General features: G+C 57.0%; 6 protein-coding genes across 6 annotated transcripts; 3 read left to right on the top strand and 3 right to left on the bottom strand.

Annotated features, from left to right (window-relative positions):
- Window positions 1-998: 998 nt before the first annotated feature.
- SLS55_003212 (uncharacterized protein) lies at window positions 999-2,640 on the top strand (the record flags this gene model as incomplete). The annotated part of the gene is made up of 4 exons (XM_066774690.1): window positions 999-1,118; window positions 1,171-1,582; window positions 1,648-2,069; window positions 2,134-2,640. 4 exons carry the CDS (start codon window positions 999-1,001, stop codon window positions 2,638-2,640), a joined length of 1,461 nt encoding a protein of 486 aa, XP_066634809.1.
- A 545-nt stretch (window positions 2,641-3,185) lies between these two features.
- On the bottom strand, window positions 3,186-5,178 carry SLS55_003211 (uncharacterized protein; the record flags this gene model as incomplete). The annotated part of the gene is made up of 6 exons (XM_066774689.1): window positions 3,186-3,335; window positions 3,439-3,928; window positions 4,002-4,354; window positions 4,414-4,741; window positions 4,917-5,059; window positions 5,113-5,178. 6 exons carry the CDS (start codon window positions 5,176-5,178, stop codon window positions 3,186-3,188), a joined length of 1,530 nt encoding a protein of 509 aa, XP_066634808.1.
- Window positions 5,179-7,306: 2,128 nt separating this feature from the next.
- On the bottom strand, window positions 7,307-8,605 carry SLS55_003210 (uncharacterized protein; the record flags this gene model as incomplete). Its single annotated transcript, XM_066774688.1, has 4 exons — window positions 7,307-7,743; window positions 7,795-8,144; window positions 8,195-8,397; window positions 8,450-8,605. 4 exons carry the CDS (start codon window positions 8,603-8,605, stop codon window positions 7,307-7,309), a joined length of 1,146 nt encoding a protein of 381 aa, XP_066634807.1.
- A 6,429-nt stretch (window positions 8,606-15,034) lies between these two features.
- UPC2_2 (transcription factor) lies at window positions 15,035-15,901 on the top strand (the record flags this gene model as incomplete). The annotated part of the gene is made up of 1 exon (XM_066774687.1): window positions 15,035-15,901. One exon carries the CDS (start codon window positions 15,035-15,037, stop codon window positions 15,899-15,901), a length of 867 nt encoding a protein of 288 aa, XP_066634806.1.
- A 1,471-nt stretch (window positions 15,902-17,372) lies between these two features.
- On the bottom strand, window positions 17,373-18,746 carry SLS55_003208 (uncharacterized protein; the record flags this gene model as incomplete). The annotated part of the gene is made up of 4 exons (XM_066774686.1): window positions 17,373-17,618; window positions 17,716-18,036; window positions 18,125-18,573; window positions 18,632-18,746. The coding sequence occupies 4 exons, from the start codon at window positions 18,744-18,746 to the stop codon at window positions 17,373-17,375; spliced, it is 1,131 nt and encodes a 376-aa protein (XP_066634805.1).
- Window positions 18,747-19,408: 662 nt separating this feature from the next.
- On the top strand, window positions 19,409-21,018 carry SLS55_003207 (uncharacterized protein; the record flags this gene model as incomplete). Its single annotated transcript, XM_066774685.1, has 2 exons — window positions 19,409-19,468; window positions 19,522-21,018. The coding sequence occupies 2 exons, from the start codon at window positions 19,409-19,411 to the stop codon at window positions 21,016-21,018; spliced, it is 1,557 nt and encodes a 518-aa protein (XP_066634804.1).
- Between the last annotated feature and the right edge of the window lie 477 nt (window positions 21,019-21,495).

The following is a 21,495-nucleotide window of genomic DNA, read 5'->3' as shown; positions in this document are numbered from 1 at the left end:
GGCGTTCGCACTGCACCCCGAGTTCCATGGAGCCGTCCACCCTGGACTTTTTGAAGGACCGAATTCTTAATGCTGATCGTCTTCTGGATTTCAGGATTCTGGATTCTGGAACTTAGAAATCCTGCATGCACGGCTCCCATGCATGCATACCATTCGAGCGGTCGCTGGAAGTACAACGCACCACAGAGGCTCTATCCCGGAGAGTCTGGTGAATACCAGTCCTCTCGATTCCTCGCTGCAACGGTTCCACCTTTTCCACAACTGTATGGGTCCGGTGGATATGGTTGCGGCACAGCAGTGCTGCTCCCGGCGGGAGACTTTCGGCCATAACTCCAACGAGACGCATGGTTCAAGTCGATAAGAGCCACGGCGAGGAGACCTTGAGCGGTTAAGATCTCGTCGCACTCCTGTCTCATGCTGCAAGGTACGGCTTTCCATCACACAGCTCTGATGCCCACAATCCGTCTCGCCTCGCACGGCTACCCTGCAGCCAATTTCACGACTCAACCTCACGGCTCCGTGACGGCCAATTGGCCCGGGCCGATGGCGACTCGTTTTGGACCCGAGTTGCCGGGTCGGCGCGAAAGGCGGTCTCGGGGAACGAGGAAACCCTAGTCGGCGCGCATGGATCAAAAGTAGGAACTGTGGCCGAACCGCCGCCTGACTCGCTCCCAGGCCGATCGCAGACCAAACGCCCTGAGCATCAGCCGACGCACGGACAACCGTTTGGGGATCATCCGACTGACTAGCATCCCGCACCGTTTTTGTGCAATGCCTCCGTCTCATAACTCTTGGCCGCTCTGTTATGCCACCGCCGCCATGCTTGCCTGACCGGAAGGCCACGCGGCGGAGACCGGCAGGGGCTCGGGAACGTGCTCCTGCCAGGGTGGACCCCACCATAGCTCCAGCTGCTTGCTTAAGGTGGGGAGCTCCCAGCTCGATTCCGTCAAGTAAACAATTGATTCCTGGAGTCATTGCCAGCTATATCACAAGTCAACATGGGCAAGAAGGAGGTCTTCAACATCTACTCTCGCGGCTACGAGAACGATCCCGAAGTGGAGAGCTTCGAACTCAGCGAGATCGACCATGCATTGCCCAAGATTTACACCTTGTTGACGGTATGTTTGCCTGTTGGATTCCAGCGTCGGTCGATAGCTAACGGATAGACAGCTCGTCTACGAACTCGACGCCGGAGCAGACAAGAAAAAACTAGCGCAGAACCTCAAGGAAGGCCTCGAGATCACCCTCAGCCAGTACCGTTCCCTCGCCGGCGAGCTGGAGACGGACCCGAACAATGGCAGGGTCTGGATCAAGAGGAAGAAGGGAAAGACGGTCGAGTACATTGTCAACGACATGTCGGACAACGACGACTTTCCCTCCTTCGAGGCGCTGGACCGGGAGGACTTCCCCGCCGGCAAGATGGACGGAGACCTGCTCCTGCCCACCGCCGTCACCCAGAAGCAGCCATTGACCCCGATGGGTGAAGACAAGGACGACGAGACGCCCATCCTCGTCGCCCAGGTCAACTTCATCCGCGGCGGCGTCATCGTGGGGGCCGCTGTCCACCACTGCTGCTCCGACGGTAAGTCATCCCCAATAGCTTGCCGCCCAAGGTCAACTGCTTACTATGTGCTTTCTCCCCGCCAGGTCCTGGTACCGACGGCTTCCTCGCTCAATGGGCCGCCAACTCGCGCGCCACGGCCACCTCGTCTGCCCTGCCATCGTTCGATAACAGCTGCCTGGACCGAACGCCGCTCATATCGAAGGCGAAGCCATCGCCCGAGTGGATGACGGCGACGCAGCGCAAGATCCGGTCCCTCGACCACGTAAAGGAGCCGCCGGCGCCGCCGCCGGCCGACTTCAAGATGCCGCCGCTGTCGCAGGTGATGCTGCACTTTTCGACGAGCGGGCTGGCGGCGCTGAAGGAGGCGACCAAGCAGCCGGGCGACGGCAGCGAGTGGGTCAGCACGTACGACTCCATGATGGCGGTGCTGTGGCGCGCCTTCACGCGTTCGCGGCTGGACATGTTCAAGCCGGATCTGGAGAGCGACAGCCACCTGCTGCACGCCGTGAGTTGCCTTCTCTCTCTCTCCATCTTTCTTCGTCATCAACTAACAACGGCAAAAACAACAGGTCGGCATCCGCAAAGCCGTCACCCCGGCCCTGCCCCCGCATTACCTCGGCAACGCCCTCCTGCTGCCCAAACCGGGCGTGCCCATCTCGCGCCTCATCGCAGCGGACACGCTGCCCGCGGTGGCGGCGACGGTGCGGCAGTCGATCAAGGAGTACACGTCGCCGCAGATGATCGCCGACACGCTCGACTGGCTGGCCGGCACCGAGAACAAGTCGTGGATCGCGATCCGCGTCAACGGCTTCCTCGGCATGGACGTGTGCGGCACCAGCTGGGGCAGCATGACGGCCTACGAGCGCGCCGACTTCGGCTTCGGCCTGCCGCGCGCCCTGCGCCGCCCCCGGCCCACCGTCGACGGCTACATCTTCATGTACCCGCGCCGCCCGAAGACGGGCCCGGCCGCGGCCGAGGAGGGCATCGAGGTTTGCGTCTGCTTGGAGAGCTCGTGCATGGAGAAGTTGTTGCGGGATGCCGAGTTGGCCCGGTTTGCGAAGCCGAGGGGTTTGTAAGGTGGATGGATGAAGGGTGCATTTTCCCCCCTGCTACTACTATTATATGTCGTCGGTGTTTGGTAGAGAGTGCGATAGATAGAACCCGTATGAATGCTTTTTTTTGAGTCTAAACATGTCCTGCTCTCTCTTCCCATTCTCTTCTTCTTCTTCTTCTTTTCTTTTTTTGTAAGGCGAAGTAATCATCACATCCCCTTTTGACAATTCGCTATGGCGGCGCAGCTTGTGAGGGTCAAACACAAAGGATACCCGACGACTTTGCCACCAGCTCCCATCACATCAGCTCGATACATTACTTCCTCGAAACTATCATCACTACCACCACATCAGCTTTTCTCGAGAAAGATTTCGGTAATGAATGTTTTCATTGGCATTAAATCTCAAGTATGTACTATTTTTTCCGCATCGAATGGTATCATCGGAAATCAAAACAAAATCTCAAGTGTGTCCACCACCACCACACACCACTGGTGTCTCTATCTGTTGGTGCCCCTGCCTGCGCTGTTCAGATCGCAGACTTGCGAGTGGTTAAAAAAAATAAAAAATCACTGGGCATCCCCTTTCTCGTCTCCCGGCACCTCGACGGACTGCGTGCGGGTAGATTCGCCCAGATCGGCGTGCAGCGCGTCCTCGAACTTGACTTGCACGTCGTCGCCGAAGAGCGGGCCGATCTCCTCGAGCGTGAGGCCGGTGGTCTGTTCATTCCCCGCGTCAGCAAATAAACCACCGATATATCAAACAAGGGTGTGTTAAGTTGGTGGGGGGTCAGGGTAGGGTAGGGTAGGAAAGAAAACTCACCTCAGGCAACAAGAAGTAGATGGCGATGCAGCACGGCACGGTGATGGCGACGAAGACCATGTAGTACTCCCAGCCGATGGTGGCGAAGGCGGTGGTGGCGGGGTAGGTGTATGCGAGGGCGGGGCCGAAGAAGCCGACGTAGTTGAGGGTGGCGCCCTTGCTGCGCAGGTGCGTGGGCCAGATCTCGGCGCCGTACACGTAGCCCGTGCACTCGATGGTGCTGGTGAACCACACGCCGAAGATGAAGTACATGGCGACCGCCGCGTTGAGCCCCGGCGCGTCCGTCGTCGCGAGGTAGTACTTTTGCAGAACCCCCTCGATGACGAGAAGGACGGAGCACCCGAAGCCGCCGATCACGAGCAGCTTGACGCGTCCCAGCCGGTCCATCAGAAGCACGTTGGCGAAGCAGCCGAGCAGCACGCACGCGTCCCAGGCGACGCCGAGGCCGAGCTGCATCACGGTACCGAAGCCGAGGTTGCCCATGAGGGTGCTAGTAGTAAGGGAAGATGGTCAGCAGGGTTATTTTGGGAGGATGTAAGAGACGGAAGGAGGAGGGCACTCACGCGATGAGGTTGGCGATGACGGTGATGCCGGTGCTCTGGCCCATGGTCCACACGAGCAGCGTGCAGACGGCGCGCTTCAGCATGCTCGGCGTCGTGAGGATGTACCAGTAGCTGCTGGGCAGGCTGCGCTCCGCCGCGATCTGCGCGCGGATCTGCACGAACTCGGCCTTGGCCAGCGTGTTGTCGGCCGGGTCGGCCGGGTTGCGGTGCAGCCGCTCGAGGATGCCGCGCGCCTCGTCCTCGCGCCCGCGCTCCATCAGCCAGCGCGGCGACTCGGGCAGCGCGAAGAGCGAGCCGAGGAAGATGCAGGAGAAGCCGGTGAGGACGATGTAGTTCAGGCGCCACGCGTAGTCCTTGAAGGAGTGGTCAGTGATTGGGAAGTGATGGATGGATTGGAAAGATGGCCACTCACGGCGTCGACGAAGTAGAAGGCGAAGCCCAGCAGGGCCGACACGATGTACGAGCCCACGACGCAGAGGCCCTGCGAGCCGACCAGCATACCTCGGTTGTGCGGCGTCGCCAGCTCGGCCGTGTAGGTCGGCGTGTTGGCGAAGCACATGGCGGCGCCGAAGCCCGAGATGGTGCGGCCCGCGAGGAACATGGCCACGTTGGTCGAGCCGGCCGACAGCGCGCTGGCGAAGATGAGGAGGAGCGCGGCCACGCCGTTGGCGGCACGGCGGCCGAACTTGTTGGCGATGGGCGCTTGCACGATGACGCCGATGAGGGCGCCGCCAAAGAAACTGGAGACCGCGTTAGTGGGTGGTTTCCGAGGACTGTGCAAGAGCCATTGGTTGCCAACGAGGGTTCTGCTCAGTCCAATTGACATGCTACTGCTCATGGCTGGTGGTTTTGTCCATCTGATGTGGAGTGGACATCCAATTGCTGAAGCATCGTGCAAGGAGAAGAAAGACTTACCCTCCGACCATGCCATTGGTGCGCTCAATGGCGTCTGCAGTGGACAGGAACTTGGCAATGAATGTTGGCTGTGCCAAAGTACCAGTCAAGATATTGGCGGCATATCCGTAGATGAAGCCACCAAGACCGGCGAGGGCGATGGTCTGCGTAAGTCAGCGCGACTGAATTCAAACCACGACTCAGGAGGCGAGCATACCGCATAGCTCATGGCACTCGTATGACCACGGCCAACGACGGCCTCAACAGCAGGTTCCTTGGCCATTGTGACTGAAGTGAATCGAGGGCGCAGCTGACACTGATCGATTGGGCTGGGAGCTGTCAATGGAAGGGCCTGCTAGGGTGCAACCGAGGAAAAAGAAGACACAGCCGGCACGTCTGATGGATCTGGCGGGGAAGGCTATAAGATATCCGGCATGCCTGTCCAGAGCCACGCGAGCAAAAAGGCGAGAGCTCGCCACGCACACGTGGCTCTGCAAGCCCATTACTCGTGACGGACCAGGAGAAATCCGTCGATTGCTGCAGGATGTAGAAGTTCAAGCGCCATCTGCAATTGGCCGTTGTTCATCAACTCATTCGGTTAGGTTGCGGCGTGGGTGGCTAGCGAGCTTGCAGATGGAGACCCCCACTGCCATGCCCGATTGGGGGCGGATGCACCGCAGTTCCTGCCTGATAGCCTGGCAAGAGACGAGCATCTTCACGCGCGGATGCGGCTCGTGAAGAGAATGCTGACAGGCCCGGGGTGTGACTGAGCATGCAGTAGACGGATGCCTGAGCGGACAAGGGTTGAACTGGCGGATTGATAGCCGACTTGGCAGGATTCGACCGTTTCTGGACGCGCTCGATTCCGATTTCATAAGGGGCGTAAACCAGTGGGGCCCCCGGTTTCATGTACAGGCATCCCGTGCCGATGCCAAGAGAGCGGAACCGGCTCCAGGGGCCCCTGCACCTGCCCAGGTCCAGAACCACAGGCTTTGTCGTGCGCTGCAGTCGCGAGGATAGCCGACGCTGTGGTTTCTCCCGCTTCGAGACGCCGCTCCCCTGCTTGCCTGCTTGTCTCAGTCCACGATGCGCGTTTCTTTTTCTGATGGGCTTGTTCGGCGGTGTGCGCGTCGAACGATGGACTGACTCGACGGAGACTCCGAAAGGATTGCTCCCGGCCACGACCTGACGACTCCTTCGCACGACCGGAGTGTCAACCTGTGGCTCCTGCGGCAGATATGTTGGTGAAACGCTGAGCCAGCCGGCGCAGATCCGAATTGGCAGCTGGTTAGTAGAATCCTTCCCGACTGCAAGCTCACGCCAGAATGCTTGACAGCGCGACGGCGTACTTAGCGGCGCTCCACAAAAGTAGGCGACGGAACGACTAAGTCCCCGAACACTCGGCCTTATACTTATTAGAGCGCTGAAGGATCTATAGCGCACGAGATTTGCACAACTGATCCACGAGTCAATAGGACGATGATCCCGTCAGCATCAGGGGCTCCCTTTCACTTCACAACTGCACTTCTGCATGAGCCAGCCCAAATAATCCCTGCCCAGGTCAAGCCGTGCCTGTCCTCGCCGCAGTACCAGCATCCCGCGGGCATGCCCGCTTTCGGGTCACTAGCCACCGTGCCGGCTACAAGACCGACCAGGAGTGCCTGCATCAACTGCCTTTGGCCGCGTCACAGCCTCTGCCAATTTAAACCACCCTTCTCGCTGTTCCATGCTTAGTGGGAGGCCGTACATATCGCTAGCCCAGGAATTGGCATTGCCGAACGGACCGAGCAGGCCCGCATCAACAACAGGCACGCAGCGAAGAATCGCGAAGCATCGCTAAAGGGCATTATCTCGGTATCTTGCATATATGTCGCAGGACACGAGAGTCAGTTACCGCTCGATAACTCTATAAGCGAGCGTTGATCATCGCAACGGCCATCGATGTCGACTGTTGTCCTGGACGATCCGAAGAAGAGTCAGTGAGCTGCATCTGCGCGATGCTGATCTTTTGCAGAAATCTGATAGATAGGACTGTGATGCAGCTCGATCGGCAAAGGATTGACCCAACTCACGGCAGTGTCAGGCGCAGGTACACGAAGCATAGTCCACTCTGACCTGATCTTTCAACCGCAGTTGTCAATCATGCCTTTCGATCTCGTACACATGATATTGGTACGTGAGTAGCGAAAGGAGACGATATTGGCCGGTGGCATGTGCGGACTCACCATGACTCGAAGTTTTGTGGAAGAGATAATTTTGAGATGGAGTGAAGCTCCATGGATGTGCGGTTGGAATCTGGGTATACAAGAGTTTCGAACAAGAAACGATGGACAAAAGAAAAGTCGTGAATTAAGTGCCGCCAGTGTGAGACCCCCCGTCCCAATCAGGACTGTCAAAGGTCCTCCCTTTTACTACCTGGCGTGCGTCTGGTAGGCAGTGTGCTGGACATACTCCCTGCTCACGCTCGTATCGGAAACATCGTCGTAAGTGACGTTGACTTCCTGAACTCGCTGGATTCCTTCGTGGCTGCCCTTGCCGTTGCCCAGGATGCTCCTGTCGCTGTCGGCATCGGTGTGTACCGAGGCCTTTCCAACCTGGGAGGTGTAGGTGGGATCCGTAGCCTTCTTCGACGCACCGGGCATGTAGTCGAGGTTGATGGCGCCGTGCTCCGTTCTCGAGGCGGAGGCAAATCCGCCCTTGGACTGCGAGTGCTTGTAGTAGTTGCCGTAGCCGGACGAGCTCTGGCCGGTGACGCGTTTCCAGAGAGGACGGAGCGCGGGCATGGTGACGCAGATGATTGTCAAGGTCAACTCGGAAAAGGTCCAGCATACACTGTCAGAACAGGCGTCTGCTTTGGTCAGTCTTCGTTATGGGCAGCCATGAAGGAGGATCGACATACAGAGGTAGTCGGACGAGTTTGACAGGGCGTTCAGCGTAGTGGTACGGACGATGCCACAGACTCCTGCAATCACACCAAGAGACAAGGATACGCAGATGGTGATTTTCTCCTTCTTCCTCATGTTGAGTTGCCAAAGGACCATCCATGGGAAGATTGCGAGGAAGAAGTCCATGGCAGCGGACCAGACGCAGACCACTGTTGCAATAACCGTGAGGTTCAAGTGGTACGTTCCTTTCACGGCCGGGTTCCAGAGAGCTTCCACGGGCGTGACTTGGGCAAACACGGATACGCAGAGTAGGATGCTGACTCCCATCATGGTGATTATCCAGAACCAGAGGAGTACGTAGTGCCTTGACGCGTGGGTTAGCTAGGAAACGGTCGAAGGTGGAGAATGTCGTACCAGGTCTTGTTGAGAATACGAATCAAGAAGACAGCAACAGCGCACTTGCTCGTGCCCATGGCGATGGAAATGACAGACTGGCCCATGAGGAAGGCCTTCATTCCGATGGAGAACTCGGTCAAGGGCGTGATATCGGCCATGTGGATTCCGAGTCCATGCTGGGCAGAAATGGTGCAGATGATGGAGAAAGCAAACATCAACACCTGCGTCCAAGGTCAGCTGCGAAGGCTATGGTGGGAGAAGACCAAGACGCACCCAAGTGAGAACCAGCAGCCAGTCATCCCAGCCAACTTGTCCTCCGATTTTGCTTCTCGTCCAGTAACGCAGAGAGATGACGGTCGCGGCCAGCAGCGACTCGATCCACAGCACGGCCAGGACTTGGGGGCCCTTCTGCTGGATGGGAAGCGTCATGGCGTCAGTGGAGTAAGGTTCAGAGTTCCCTTGCAGACGCCGACGGAAGGGTTGTCGGAATATATTTTCAGTTGCATCCTTCCGGGTAGCAAAAGGTACTTAATCTGACGGGGGCAGAGGTAGCCGTGCAGCTGGGACTTAGGCAGCTGGGTATACCCCAGCCGCAATGCCATCTCTCTTCTGCAGCAGGCAGTCACTGGCGCGCCGTTGACGATCCCTGCCTCGTCCCATTATAACAGGCGTCCCTGCGACAGATTTGATTTTGGTGCCGGACCAACAGCGCTTTACAGCGTGCGGCCATTTCCCGGGCAGAGGGTAGCACTGCGAGTAATGACGCGTTCCTGGAGGATGGCGTGAAGGGCGGACTCTGGGGCCCTGAAACCTCGCTTGGCTGTAGCCCGGCATTTCCAACGGGTAGTCTCCCGCACGTTGCGGGAGCGGCGTCGCCGGCGGGCGCACGAGTCGGCGCGATCATGGCTGAGGTCGTCTGTGCTGGGGAGGGGGAAGGCGGGAGAGGCGGACGGCACAGTGGGGGCAAATGGCAGGTGCAGCGGCAACGACATCCGTGCACGAGCCGTTCGCCGTCGGTCGTTCCTGCGCACCAGGGAGAAGATCGTCGAGGGCCCGGCGGGTCCAACCGCAGCCGCGGATGAGTAAGAGAACAGCCCCACTGCTCGCCCGGCGTTGCACCAACGACTCGTATGCACGCGTATAGGGGATTCCGGTTCGAGCGCCTGCCAAGGAAGCAGCTGAATCGCGCGACGCGCGCCGCCGAATCCGCTCCGTCCGCCTGCCGCAAGCAGAGGGATGCGTACGCAGCGCGGCGGCGTCGACGGCGATGGCGATCGGTTGTGAGGCCGCGTAAATCACCTCGCAGAGATGGATGTTTCTTGAGATCGCCAATCATCGCCCCGAGATCCCGCTGGACCGCCGGTCTAGATGCTCGTCACGTCTCCGACAATCGCCCACTGCGGCGGCCCGATACACTTGCATGCATCCTGCCGTCGAACGTTACATGACTTCTGGGCCCGTCGCTGTCGAAAAACAAAAACATGAAGCTGTGGATCCCCAGCAATTTGCCCGTCCATGATCCGTCGGGAGATTTTCTGATTGGCGCGCCCCGTACGTAGTTTAATAAGGCAGGGGCGGGTAGCTCTATAGCGACTGTGCTGTTATATGCATCCTGCCTTCCGCCTCGCTGCAAACGGCCCGTGTTGGGCGACGATCTCCTGACTACTACTTCCCCCTCACCGCACCCCATCTTTCGAAGGAATTCCGCACGTCCGGCAAAAGTGGTACTTGCCTTGCTCGCTGATGTCCGTAGGAATCGCGCGGACAGCTAGTACCATGTCCAACTCTGGACGCTGAAGGAACGATGGGGCAATGCATAACATGTCCGCTACAGCGTGGCAGTTTCCCCTTCTCTCTGCCCCCTCTCTTTCTGGACCCCACGCAATGGAATTGTCGAGCGAGCGAATGCACATCACCGCGACGGTACAGAGGCCCCAGCAGTTGGGTTCGCAGAATCCCCTGCATGCAAGCCGACCGTTGAGGCGTGGGATTGTGAAAGACGTGCAGCCCAGCCCGTGGACATCCGTGCCATCCAGGAATATCATGGGCCAACGCGTCCCGACCGCCAGAGGGGCGGCGCCTCATGTGACGGCGAGCGATCCGAGTCGCCAGTTCGCCGTCATGCGTGTGATGTGGCAGCAAGATGAGATTTTTCCTTTAAGACGTCCGTCGCGACGCCACTCACGAATGTGAATGTTGCTCTTTTTCTTTTCTGGGACGCGGCCGCTGCTGTCACATTGTATTGTTCTCCCTGTTTCGATGGCCGAGCTCGTGCGCGGAGCCCCGTGTCGAAGTGACTGAGCTGCAGTTGTTGGTCTTATAGCTGCAGATTAGTGGGAAGATCGAAGATGGCAGATCCATCAAAAGGGGTGTTGAGCATTTTCCAGTGATGTGAGGAACTTGAGTGGCATCATGGCATGGGAGAGCAATTTTACATTTGCTTTCGGCCGCAGAAAGGGACTATAGGAGGACACTCGGCCGAAGCTTGGCTTGCGTCTGTTCTTACATGTCTTACAGGTCTTTTGACCGTGAAGAGCAATGGTTGCTAGTGGATTCGACCTATCACATCGTCGAGGGGAGCACAGCCGTCTCCTATTCCGGGACCCTACTATTCTTCGCCCCAGCCTTCGGCTACGATGCCTTGCAGTACATACGTACGGCAGACGTAGTTGTAAGATAATCCAAAACCTCTATTCACAATTTTAGCCTCAGTTATGCAACTGATATCAACATATGCTTTGCATGGGCAATGTAAGACACTTGCATGAGGCCTATACCATTTCCAAGAGTCGGGCGCAGTCGAAGGCCACTTTAAATCAAGAGACCGAGACCAATCCCACGGGGGGCCTGGAATGATCCAACATCGTGATCTGCCAGTGCATGGGTAGGCAGAGCCACTTCCGTATGCTACTAGAGGTATAGCGGGCTTGGATTGCTTGAGCGACGGCCATTTGTTGCTGTATGTGTTATGTTGAGGTCCGGTGCAAGTGCGTCGAGAAGAGAGTAGTTTCAATTAGCGGAAGTCGGTCTCCAAGGGAACTATATAGTCGTGAATGACATCAGTGTAGTGACTCCGCTTTCATACCGCAGCACGAGGCGAAAGCGAGTCACTGTGCCCTACAATCGGGATGAATCATTCTGCAAAATCGGCATCTTCAGCCCCGCACTCTCCAATGCCACCGCAACACTAAGAATAGGTTCAATGCCCGATCGACCGCACCAGGAATCTCTGCTGAGATCTCACGCAAGATCTGGACCTGGCCCTTTTCAGGGTCCAGTTGGTTGATATCCTTGCTCGGAGGTGGACTGATCACGGAGTGTGCACGCTTTCACCCAGCACTGTGTCCCTCGATGGCAGTTGTGCTACATCCTCCATTTGTGAATGGCGTGATCCGACTACTCTCGCCCGTTGACCAGCGTAAGTTGGATCAAAATCCCAGTAGGGCTGGGTGAGACGGAGGTCGCGTCACCGACCAACCAAGGGTAGTAGTTGTGTCTGGAGGGAGAGCAGGATGCTCGGAGCACATGCTTTCAGCCTCACCGTAGCCCTGCGAGCTCGCGTTGGAGAGCTGAGCCCTGAAGCGGTCGCGTTTCCCGAAACCGACCACAACTTTGTGCGACAGGCCAGCTCGACGGCGGTTTCCGAACAGACCATGTGCGACAGTTTCTCTGTCGAGTACTCTTTTTTGAGTGCTCGAAAAGTTGAGGCGCTGCAAGACATGCAAGATGGACCCTTTTCAGTAGATTGCCGAGAGACGATCACGAGTGTCCATATAAGAGAGCATGCAATGCATATTTTGTAACTGTTGAATCGCGATTAGGGCCCGGGAAGCCTGACGGCAGAAGGAATGCTTGCTGGATGTCGAGTCCGAGTTCTCGTCTTACGTCAGAGAAACGATAAGGGCAGTGCGTTCTCGCTCCCCAGCAGGGTTTATTTGGCGCGTGCATAAAGAACAAAGAGACATTGGATACCAGCTTTCTTTTCCAACCGAATCTCGGTTTTCGTCACGGTGATGGATCGACATCACGAATCGTCACAAAGCTTGGTGTTCCTACGGAAAAACAAATAACATCACGAGGACAGAGCCTCACTGCCACAGGGCTGCCTCTTCCAGATGGTACATGGCTTGAGATCTATTACAGCACGATAAGGTTCAATCTATTGTGCATATTAGGTGTGCAGTGGGGCTTATTGCACCGTGGGGTTGCGTCGTACACCACGTTTCCGCTTCCGGAGAGCACCGTAAGGCAACTGGGCTCGAAGCAGGCAGCTGCTCTGCCTTGACTACTACAAGCCTCAGTGTCACAAGGCAGGCCGAAGGCGTGCTAAGCCGAGCCCGATCCAGCAGGTCTGATTGGCCGCCAGTCTACCATAGGAAGGGGGCGTTCATGCTCCACACTGTCTGACCAGCTCGTAAACAACCGCCTGTGATTGCCACGGAGGCGTTGTATGGTTGCGCTAAGAGCCGCAGTCAACGTCTCGTCGCAAACCGTTCCGCGATTGGTGTCTGACCCATGACCCCACACCGAGACGGTATGCCATGCATTAGCTTCAAAGGTGTAACGCAATGGGAAACTTGAGTATATGGATGCTACGGCGGCCTCGTTTCTGGCAAAGCACATTTTACCCTGAACATGATTTCAGCACAGCATCCTTATACACAGCTCCCCAGACTTCGCCGGAAGTGGACCGAGGAAGAAGACCGAGTACTGCAGAGGGAATCTGACTTACAAAGTGAGTTGCCACATCGCCCACCGCCTCAGAGCCCTTACCAACCGTGCATACAGAGAACCAAGGAGGTCCATCTGACTGGAAGACAATCGCCAAAAAACTACCGGGCCGCACGAATAAAGACTGTCGGAAGCGGTGGAACAAGATCCGCGCATGTCTCGCCAAAGGGCCATGGTGCTTTGCCGAAGATGAAATCCTAAAAGAGGCAGTGAGGATACATGGACTCAGGTATGTTCTCGCCCACAAGGGGTTGATCACAGTGTCTGACACCCCCCACGGTGGATCGAGGTGTCACGCATAGTCAAGACCCGCAACGCAGACCAATGTGCGAAGAGGTGGCGCTACGCAATCGATCCCTCCATCGACAGGAGCGTTTGGCGACCGGAAGAGGATGATGCCTTGGTCCTTGGGGTGGCGCAATACGGCAAGGCCTGGAGGACGATATCCGAACGTTTCTTGCCCACCAGATCGACGACGGATATCAAAAACAGGTATGCCATCACTCCATCTGGTAGATGTACCTCCTGACTTCAGCAGATATGTTACCATCGTACGCTACAGGAAAAAGCTCGAAAAATCATCACAAGTGACCGATCTCGAATCGAATGATGATCTGGGCTTTCCTGATATGCCTGGTGCATTGAGCACATCATCTCCCTTTTCAACCACTTCGAACCTTGACCAGCACGACCTCCTACAGCCAAATGAGGTCTACCACACCCCTGATATGAGCCCTTGGCTGGTACAATCCATGAACACAAGCGGACACATTACTCAACCTTCCCAAAACTTTGGAATAATGGAAAATGGCATGAACCAAACCAACAGCTGGCCTGTCTGCAGTGCCTCGAATACCAACATATTTCCCTGGGGGGTTCCGGCATATCAACCTAGTGCTTCGGAACCTCTGGACTGGCTGACGGGAGCGGGTATGTGGACAAGGGGTTTCGGAGAGAGCAGTGGACTCATACAACCGGACCTGTATCGCTGTCCTGATCTCCTCAGTGTGGACCAAGCAATCGAGCTGCCTGCTATTCAATTTGACTGGCAGGTCAAGCCACGGCAAGGATTCGCATACGATTTTTGAGTACATTTCATACGCTGCCATGGAAAAGGCTGTTCGCAAGTATATATCAGGACATTTCTCATAGCCCCTTTCCATATTTCGCTGGGCAAATTGATGTAAACACAGGAAGAGAAAGAAACAAAGTGGTAACAAGAAAGTCACAGGCTGGCGATGATTGGGGTTCGACCAAGGTCAGGCTATCGCCGGGTACCTACAATTTTTTGTTTTTGCCGCGCAAATCATCCATCGTTTTTTTCTGGAGTGTGCTGAATACCAAAGCTTTTTGTTTAGACCTGGTATCTCTACATGTCACTTGTTGCAGTTGCAAGAAGTATGAGGACAGTATATCTCACGTGATTCGCAATCGCTTTACTTGAGCTATTTATAGCGCCGAGGGACGCGTCGTCGCGCCGCCACCTCTTCCTTCGCGTCCGCAGCGGGGCCTCCTCTTGACAGCACCAGCAATTGACGACGCGTTCAAACTCGGCACAAAAAAAACATAGGAGAACGACGATATGCCTATCGGCGGTCTGAATAATGGCAAGGCTTTACGTAGAACGCATCGGAAGTCGCACAAGGGATGTGCTTTTTGCAGGCGGCGAAAGATAAAGGTAGCTACAAGCTCTGATCGCTTCCCCTAATTGTTTGCACGAGCTTTGATCAGTCCCCCCTATTCGAGTCCATGTGGTATACGCCCCGCTTTCGATCACACCACACGCGGAGATGGAGTGTGAATTGACTGACTCTTTCCAAGTGTGACGAAGGAAAGCCCGCGTGCGCTAACTGCGTCAGGCGAAGCATCTCCTGTCAGTATAGGCATGAAACTACTGGCCAGTCGCCGGCCGAGGGAAACATCCAAGTGGGAGAAGCCGAAGGTCAACAGTTGCCATCCCCGTCGCCATCTACTTTGGCCGGGCCGGCCCGGTCTGAGGCACCAGGCGCAGAAACAAATACTACCGCTCACCAGAGCCAATCGCCTAGCGTCCCCTCCAGCCAATCCACACTGAATCTTACCGATCTGGAGCTCTTACATGCTTGGCAAAACTCAACGGGGCCTTCCATGGCGAACTTCGTCTCAAGAATAGACACGGTACTTCCCTTTTTCCGCGTCACCCTCCCCGAAATCGGCTTCTCCTACCCGTTTGTCCTCCACTCCGTTCTTGCTCTATCCGCCATACATCTCGCTCGCTTCAAGCGCGGCCGCGAGCAGTTCTACAGGCTGGAGTCCGAGCGCCATTGGAACCAAGGCTTCTCCATGGCTACCTCACAGGTTGCACAGGTCAACGACGAGGGCTACCATGCCTTCTTCGTCTTTTCCATACTCTCGTGCATATACAAGCTGGCGACAGGACCGACGCCCGGTGACTATCTCGCCTTCAGCGAGCAAGGGCACGAGCCGCCAGAGTGGCTCATATACTACAAAGGATACCACTCCTTTATGATCCTTGGCATTGACGCAATGCGACGAGGGCCTCTCGCGGAGCTGATCGAATGCGGCTCTCAGACAACCCGCCCGTTCTTCGCCCCGACCGAGTCCACCGACCCGGAGCCCATTGCTGAACTGCGAAGGCTCTGCGACAGCACCCTCGGCACGGAGGACGTCAAGCATTCTCTGTACAAAGCAGCCGTCGACGGTCTCTCGCGCTGTTTCTCAATCATGCTTGACGGAAAACACCATGGCGATTTCAACATCTTCGTCTGGGCGCTAAACATCCCGCAGGACTTCATCCCCTGCATCCAGGAGCGAGAGCCGATGGCGCTAGTCATCTTCGCTTACTTTGTCGCGCTACTGAACGAGCTTTCGGCGTGGTGGGTGATGGACGGCTGGGTCAATCACCTCATGACCGGCATCTGGGACGCGTTGTCGGTGGGGAGGAGGCCTTGCATCCGGTGGCCGATGGAGCAGACCGGATGGCTCCCGCCCTGAACGGACATTTCCACAGATTCGCGAAGGATTCATGTTTCGAGATCTCCGAAGACGAGGTAGGGCTTATAGGGGCCGACCAACTGCGATGCTGCTGCGCTGGTCAAAATCACCTTTACACCCATTCGAGACTAGTAGGACAAGACTCCATGCGTCGCTTAGAGAAGGGTATTGGAAGATCTTGAAGGAAGTGTATGAGGAGGATTGGCAGCAACGGCGACGGTTTAAAAATAACTGTGGCGGTGGCTTCGCAGCCCTAAGTCTAATCTCCAGAGGGCTCGAAATCGAGGACGCTACACCAAAAGTAGTCCTTCCAGGTGGGGTTGTCGACGCCTCCGGTGCTCTGTCGTGGCGCAACGGGAGTCCCGCCGTGCGCCGTACGCCGTGCGCTTTGCGCTTTGCGCTTTGCGCCCTACGCCTTACGCTTTGCAGTCGCCTACGGTCTGCGCCCCCACACCTTTTGCGCTTCACGCATTCGCATTCCTGCATCCGGCACATACGCGCGCGCACACACACCAGTGGGATTCCGTATCTGCCGCCACAGTATCCACTGTTGTCCCTGGTTGAAACATCATATCGAAAGTTGTTGGCGGAGCCCTACATAAACGATGCGCTGTACTCTGCTTTTGGCACCATCATTCTTTGCTCATCATTCGCTTTCTACCTCACCATACACCTTATAATACCCAAGCCGCTCGGCTTCTCACGTTCCTTTCGTTTGTCCGCTTCAACTTCTCGACCTTCGTTCCTACGTCATCCAGAGTATCACGCAGAAAAAGGAGACATACTCTCGCTGAGAGCTTACACTCCGCCCGAAGCCGCTTTACAATTTGCATATCATTCTCATATCGATCTTCGGTATGTACCCATCACTTCTCCGCCTAGCCGGTCTCCGCTAACGATGGCCTGCGTACAGATCGCACGCTCGTCACGATGGAAACCTTTGCCCAGATCATCATCATGTTCCTTATCTTCGTCGTTGGAATGGCCCTCATCATCGGCATCTATCAAGGCTTCAAATCGGTTCTGAGTGGCAAGAAGAGAGCGCCAGTGAGCCAAGTTTGAAGGCTTGCATTTGGTCATTGTTGGAGTCATAGGAGTGAGGGGGGGAAGAAGGAAGCAGGGGGGAAACATCGACCTACACCTACACCGGCAGTTACTTTAATACCCTTCCCTGGGGGGGGGGGGGGGGGGGGGGGGGGGGGGGGGGGGGGGGAGGGGAGAGAGAGAGAGAGAGAGAGAGAGAGAGAGAGAGAGAGAGAGAGAGAGTCCCAGGGCAACACCGAGCAACGACTGGAAGCAAATGCGTCTACCATCCACACATCACATCTATCCATGCAACAAGGCTTGCTTTAGCCGAAGAGAAAACGATTCATTCTATCATTCTATTTATTCTCGCTCGAATCACGTCTCAGCTATACCAAAATCATTAAATCATTCCCAGTTCGATTCATCACGCATGTGCTCTCAATTCTCACGAACGCGCATCATCCTCCACCTTGACAACCTCCTCGTCCTGCTCAACGCCGACCGTCCCGCTGCTGAGTTGCCGCTCCTTCTCCTCCTGCTTCTCCGCCACGCACTTGGGCACCCACGGCTCCGCGTCGCCCAGCCTCTCCGCCGTCAGCCCCGCGCTGCCCGGGTTCTTCATGCCGGCCTCTAGCTGCCTCTGATACGACACGTTCCGCAGGCGCTCGTGCTCGCGGGGTGTGAGTTTGAGCTGCTCGAAGGAAAGGGACAAACGTCAGCACAAGTCCCTTCTCGGATGATGGTAGGAGAGAGAGAGAGAGAGAGAAAGTGTCAAGAAAAGAACTCACATAAACCTCCACGCCCACCGCATGCAACACCAGCGCCAACCACAGCGCCATGCCGAAGCCGACACCCAGGGCCGCGCCGACGCCCGCGGGGCCGGCGGGGCCGCCCGCGCCCATGTCGGCGCGCACGAGCGCGTGTTTCCCCGCATCGCCGCCCGAGACGTAGGCGGCGCACTCGGGGAAGGCGGCGAGCAGGCGCCGCTCGGAGCCGGCGAGTGTGAAGAGCAGCTGGGCGCAGGGGCGGGCGACGAAGTAGTTGCGGCTGGCGGAGACGACGGTGGCGGTGGTGATTTGGATGATGCGGGTCGTGATGATGGAGCCGAGCTGTTGTCGGACGTACGTCAGTGGAAAGGAAAGGCAGGGAGGAAGGAAGGGGAGAAAGGGAGGTGGATGAGAGAGAGAGAACACGCACATAAAACCACGTCCGCAGCATCCACGCGCGGTGCTGCTCGATCTGCAGCCGTTTGATGTTGACCAGCGCCAGCACCAGCGAGCCCGTCGTGATGATGGCCAGCAAGCCCACCACGGCCTGCGTGTCCAGGCCGCCGCCGAAGGCGTGGCGGCCGATCATCAGCGCGCCAGCGTTGGCGATGAGCACGAGCAGGATGACGACGTAGCCGTTGATGCGGTGGAAGAGGATGACAGCGTGCCTAATTGCGGGCACGAACTGCAGCGTGGCGAGGAAGGCGGCGGGCAGGATGCCGGCGAGGTGCATGATGATGCCGACCTTGTAGTGGTCGCGCAGGTAGTAGTAGCATTCGCCTGGCGCGGCGCCGTTGCCGCCCGAGGCGGTCGGGCTGCAGAAGATGCCGTTGAAGTCGAGGTATTGGAGCCGCGCTAGGGTGAAGCCGAGGAGGGCACCTGTGGGATGGAAGGTCAGTTGCGGTCGAGAGGAAGATGAAGAGAGGGAAATGTATACCGTTGAAGATGAAGAAGAGGATAAAGTTGTAGGCTTTGCTGAAGCCCAGAGGATTGTATATGCGCCGCGCGAAGGCATTGAAGCGGTTGATCGGGGGCCGGGTAGGTTGAACCATGGTCGTGGAAGGTCAAGGTGGAGGAGATGGAGAAATGCTGAAAGGGTTCAGAGCTCGCTCAAGTACAAGCAGATGAGATGAAAGTATAGTGTTGTATGATAGGAATAGAAGTGCATCAAGGAGCTTTATAGACACTGCCATGGTGTAGCGTGCATTGCTTATGAATCGGAAAAAGCATATTCGGAGATCGGATTGCATTCCTAATACATCGGAGAGATTCAGCGTTCCGTGAGGCACCGCTTGAGGCGCAAGCGTAAGGCCAAGAGAATAGGATGTGGTTGAAGATACAACACAGGCTGGGGAAGCCTTGGCGGCGCAGAATGCTTCTCGATTGCGCCTAGCTCGACAGGCGGGCGGGAGCCGTCTCAGGCCGCCAGCTCCACAGCCCGTATGTCGTCATCGATTTCCGGAGGCGCAGCTCCAAGCCTCTTCTGCCGACCGCTCATTGTCGATACATATCGTGCGTTTTGTGCTCCCCACACGAAGAGTAAGCAGTTTCTCGAGCCCGCCAGCGCAGTGAGAGTAGAAAGTAGGCGCGAGTCGGATCGCGGCGAAGGATCAGCGGATCAGCCACAAAGCGGGGTGGCTGGGGAAACACGGAAACCACCACCCTCCTCCCATCGTCCTTTCCCGAACAAGACTCAAACTGCGCGCGACTCATCATGGTCGGTGTCCCCGGAAGGTCCAAGGGCTGTGCAACGTGTAGGAAGCGGAAGAAGGGAGTCAGTTGTACCTGTCCGTCCCCACCCTGCGCAAAGCTAACGCGATCCGGCAGTGTGATCTCCAGCGCCCGGGATGCGGCCAGTGCCTGCGGTCCGGCTTGGAGTGCGGCGGCTACGACAGGCAGCGCATCTTCATCAACCATACGACCCCTCCGTCATCTGCTCTGACTGTCGCCGCTCCTCCGGCTCGTCGTTCCTCCGCCGCTCCCCCCGTTGTGCCCTTCGACATCCTCCTGCCCGATGCACTCACCCGCACCGCCTTCGAGCTGAAGTCGCTCGGCCTGTTTTGGGAGGCCTATCTGCCAAAATCAATGTCATTCACTCCTAAAAATATCCAGCTTACCACCGGCTCCTGGCTGGGCATCCTTGACTCCATTTACCATCGTGAAACAACTCTGAAGTATGCCCTGCTTGCCATAAGTTTGGCAACTATCGGTCGCCAACGCGGCGATTTCTGGATGGTGAGCCAAGGCTACGACTCCCATGGCAGGGCCTTGAGAGAGATGGCTTACGCTCTGCAAACCACTGAAAGAGCGCAAACGGACGAGCTGATCGCCGCGTCCAAACTTCTGGGCCTGTTTGAGGTATGTCCTTCCTTCTTGACTTCGACGGTCCATAGTCTGATTAAAGCTCGGCAGATCCTCTTCGGCGCAGACGATAAAGATGCTTTTGCACAAGCCCGCAGCTGGAGCAGCCACGTCAAGGGTGAGCTGGTCCTTTTCCAAGCAAGAGGTCCGCATGCGCACATTCACGGCAACGCCCATGCTCTTTTCGTAGACGGCCGCTTTAACACGGTGAGTAGCGCTATTAAGAATCCTCGCCAGAATCCAACTAACTGTCTACAGATGATCCAAGCCGCAAGAGCCAGAAAGAAGTCTATATTCAGTGAGCCCGAATGGAAGGAAGTGCCCTGGCAGGCCATCCCCAAAACCCCAAAGGACGCCCTCCTCGACATCATGATAGATCTTCCAACCCTCATGGAAAGCCTCGACAACTTTGTCGAAGGCGACCACGACGAAGACACCAAAGAAGCTCTCCGCGCTCGGCTTATCCAAGAGTGCTGGGATGCGGACAGACGTCTCTCCGAATGGGTCGAGAACATGAGGCTTGTTGTGAACTTGGATTTGAACGAGCTCATTTATGTGAAACGGCTGGGTAACTTTGCGGCCGCGCAGCTGGTGAACTTGTACTGGGCAGCCTGCATCATGCTGTTCAGCGTCCTCCAATCCGCAAACATGTCATCATTCCAGCCGGAGACCCTCCCGCCCCGGACAGACCCGCGAATCTATGCTCGGAAGATCGCTCGTTCTGCCTCTTACTTCTTCGGGCCCGACGCGGGCATCTTCGGCACACATGCGGCGTCGTTTCCCATAGGCATGGCTCTGACGGTCCTGCTCAAGGCAGGGAAGCAGGAAGAAGAAGACCGCAAACTGCTCACCGGCATCTTCAACATCCCCGGCGTCGGCGTTACCATAGGCAAATTCCTCAAAAGCATGCGAGCCGGATACAACATCAATCAGTGCCGATTCCGCGGCCCGGTGTCCTTCTGATAGCTGGTTGCTTCGACTCTTTTCAAACATTACCTACTACGCCGGCTTCTCCGCGACGTGTGGCCCCGTGTCCAGCTCGCTCACGCCGCGATAGCTCTCCAGCTCCCTCGCCTCCTTCCGCGGATCGCTGCCGTCCATCTCCACAACCTCCCTCCCCGCTAGCTTTCTCCCACCATCTACCGCCGCCGCCACCGCCCATACGGCCCCAGTCCCACCGCCACATCTACCCCGCACCTCCTCCGCTTCGGCCGCCGCCGTACGGCGACAGGTAGCTGATGTCCATCATGTACAACTTCCTGCCCGGATATGCCATCGACACGTTATCTGCGACGGCGGTGCCGATCTAGTCCAAGTACTCGAATTCCCCGCCGCCCCGTGCCAACGTGAAGCGGTCCGAGATGTAGCAGAGCACGCCCTCGAGGCCCCACGACGGAGGCCGTGTACGTCCCCCGCCTCGTCGGTCCACGTGGAGGGGGG

The sequence above is a fragment of the Diplodia seriata genome (assembly GCF_021436955.1).
Source record: "Diplodia seriata strain FDS-637 chromosome Unknown scaffold_3, whole genome shotgun sequence".
In the NCBI taxonomy this organism is placed as follows: domain Eukaryota; kingdom Fungi; phylum Ascomycota; class Dothideomycetes; order Botryosphaeriales; family Botryosphaeriaceae; genus Diplodia; species Diplodia seriata.
This window is presented reverse-complemented; position numbering and strand designations above follow the sequence as displayed.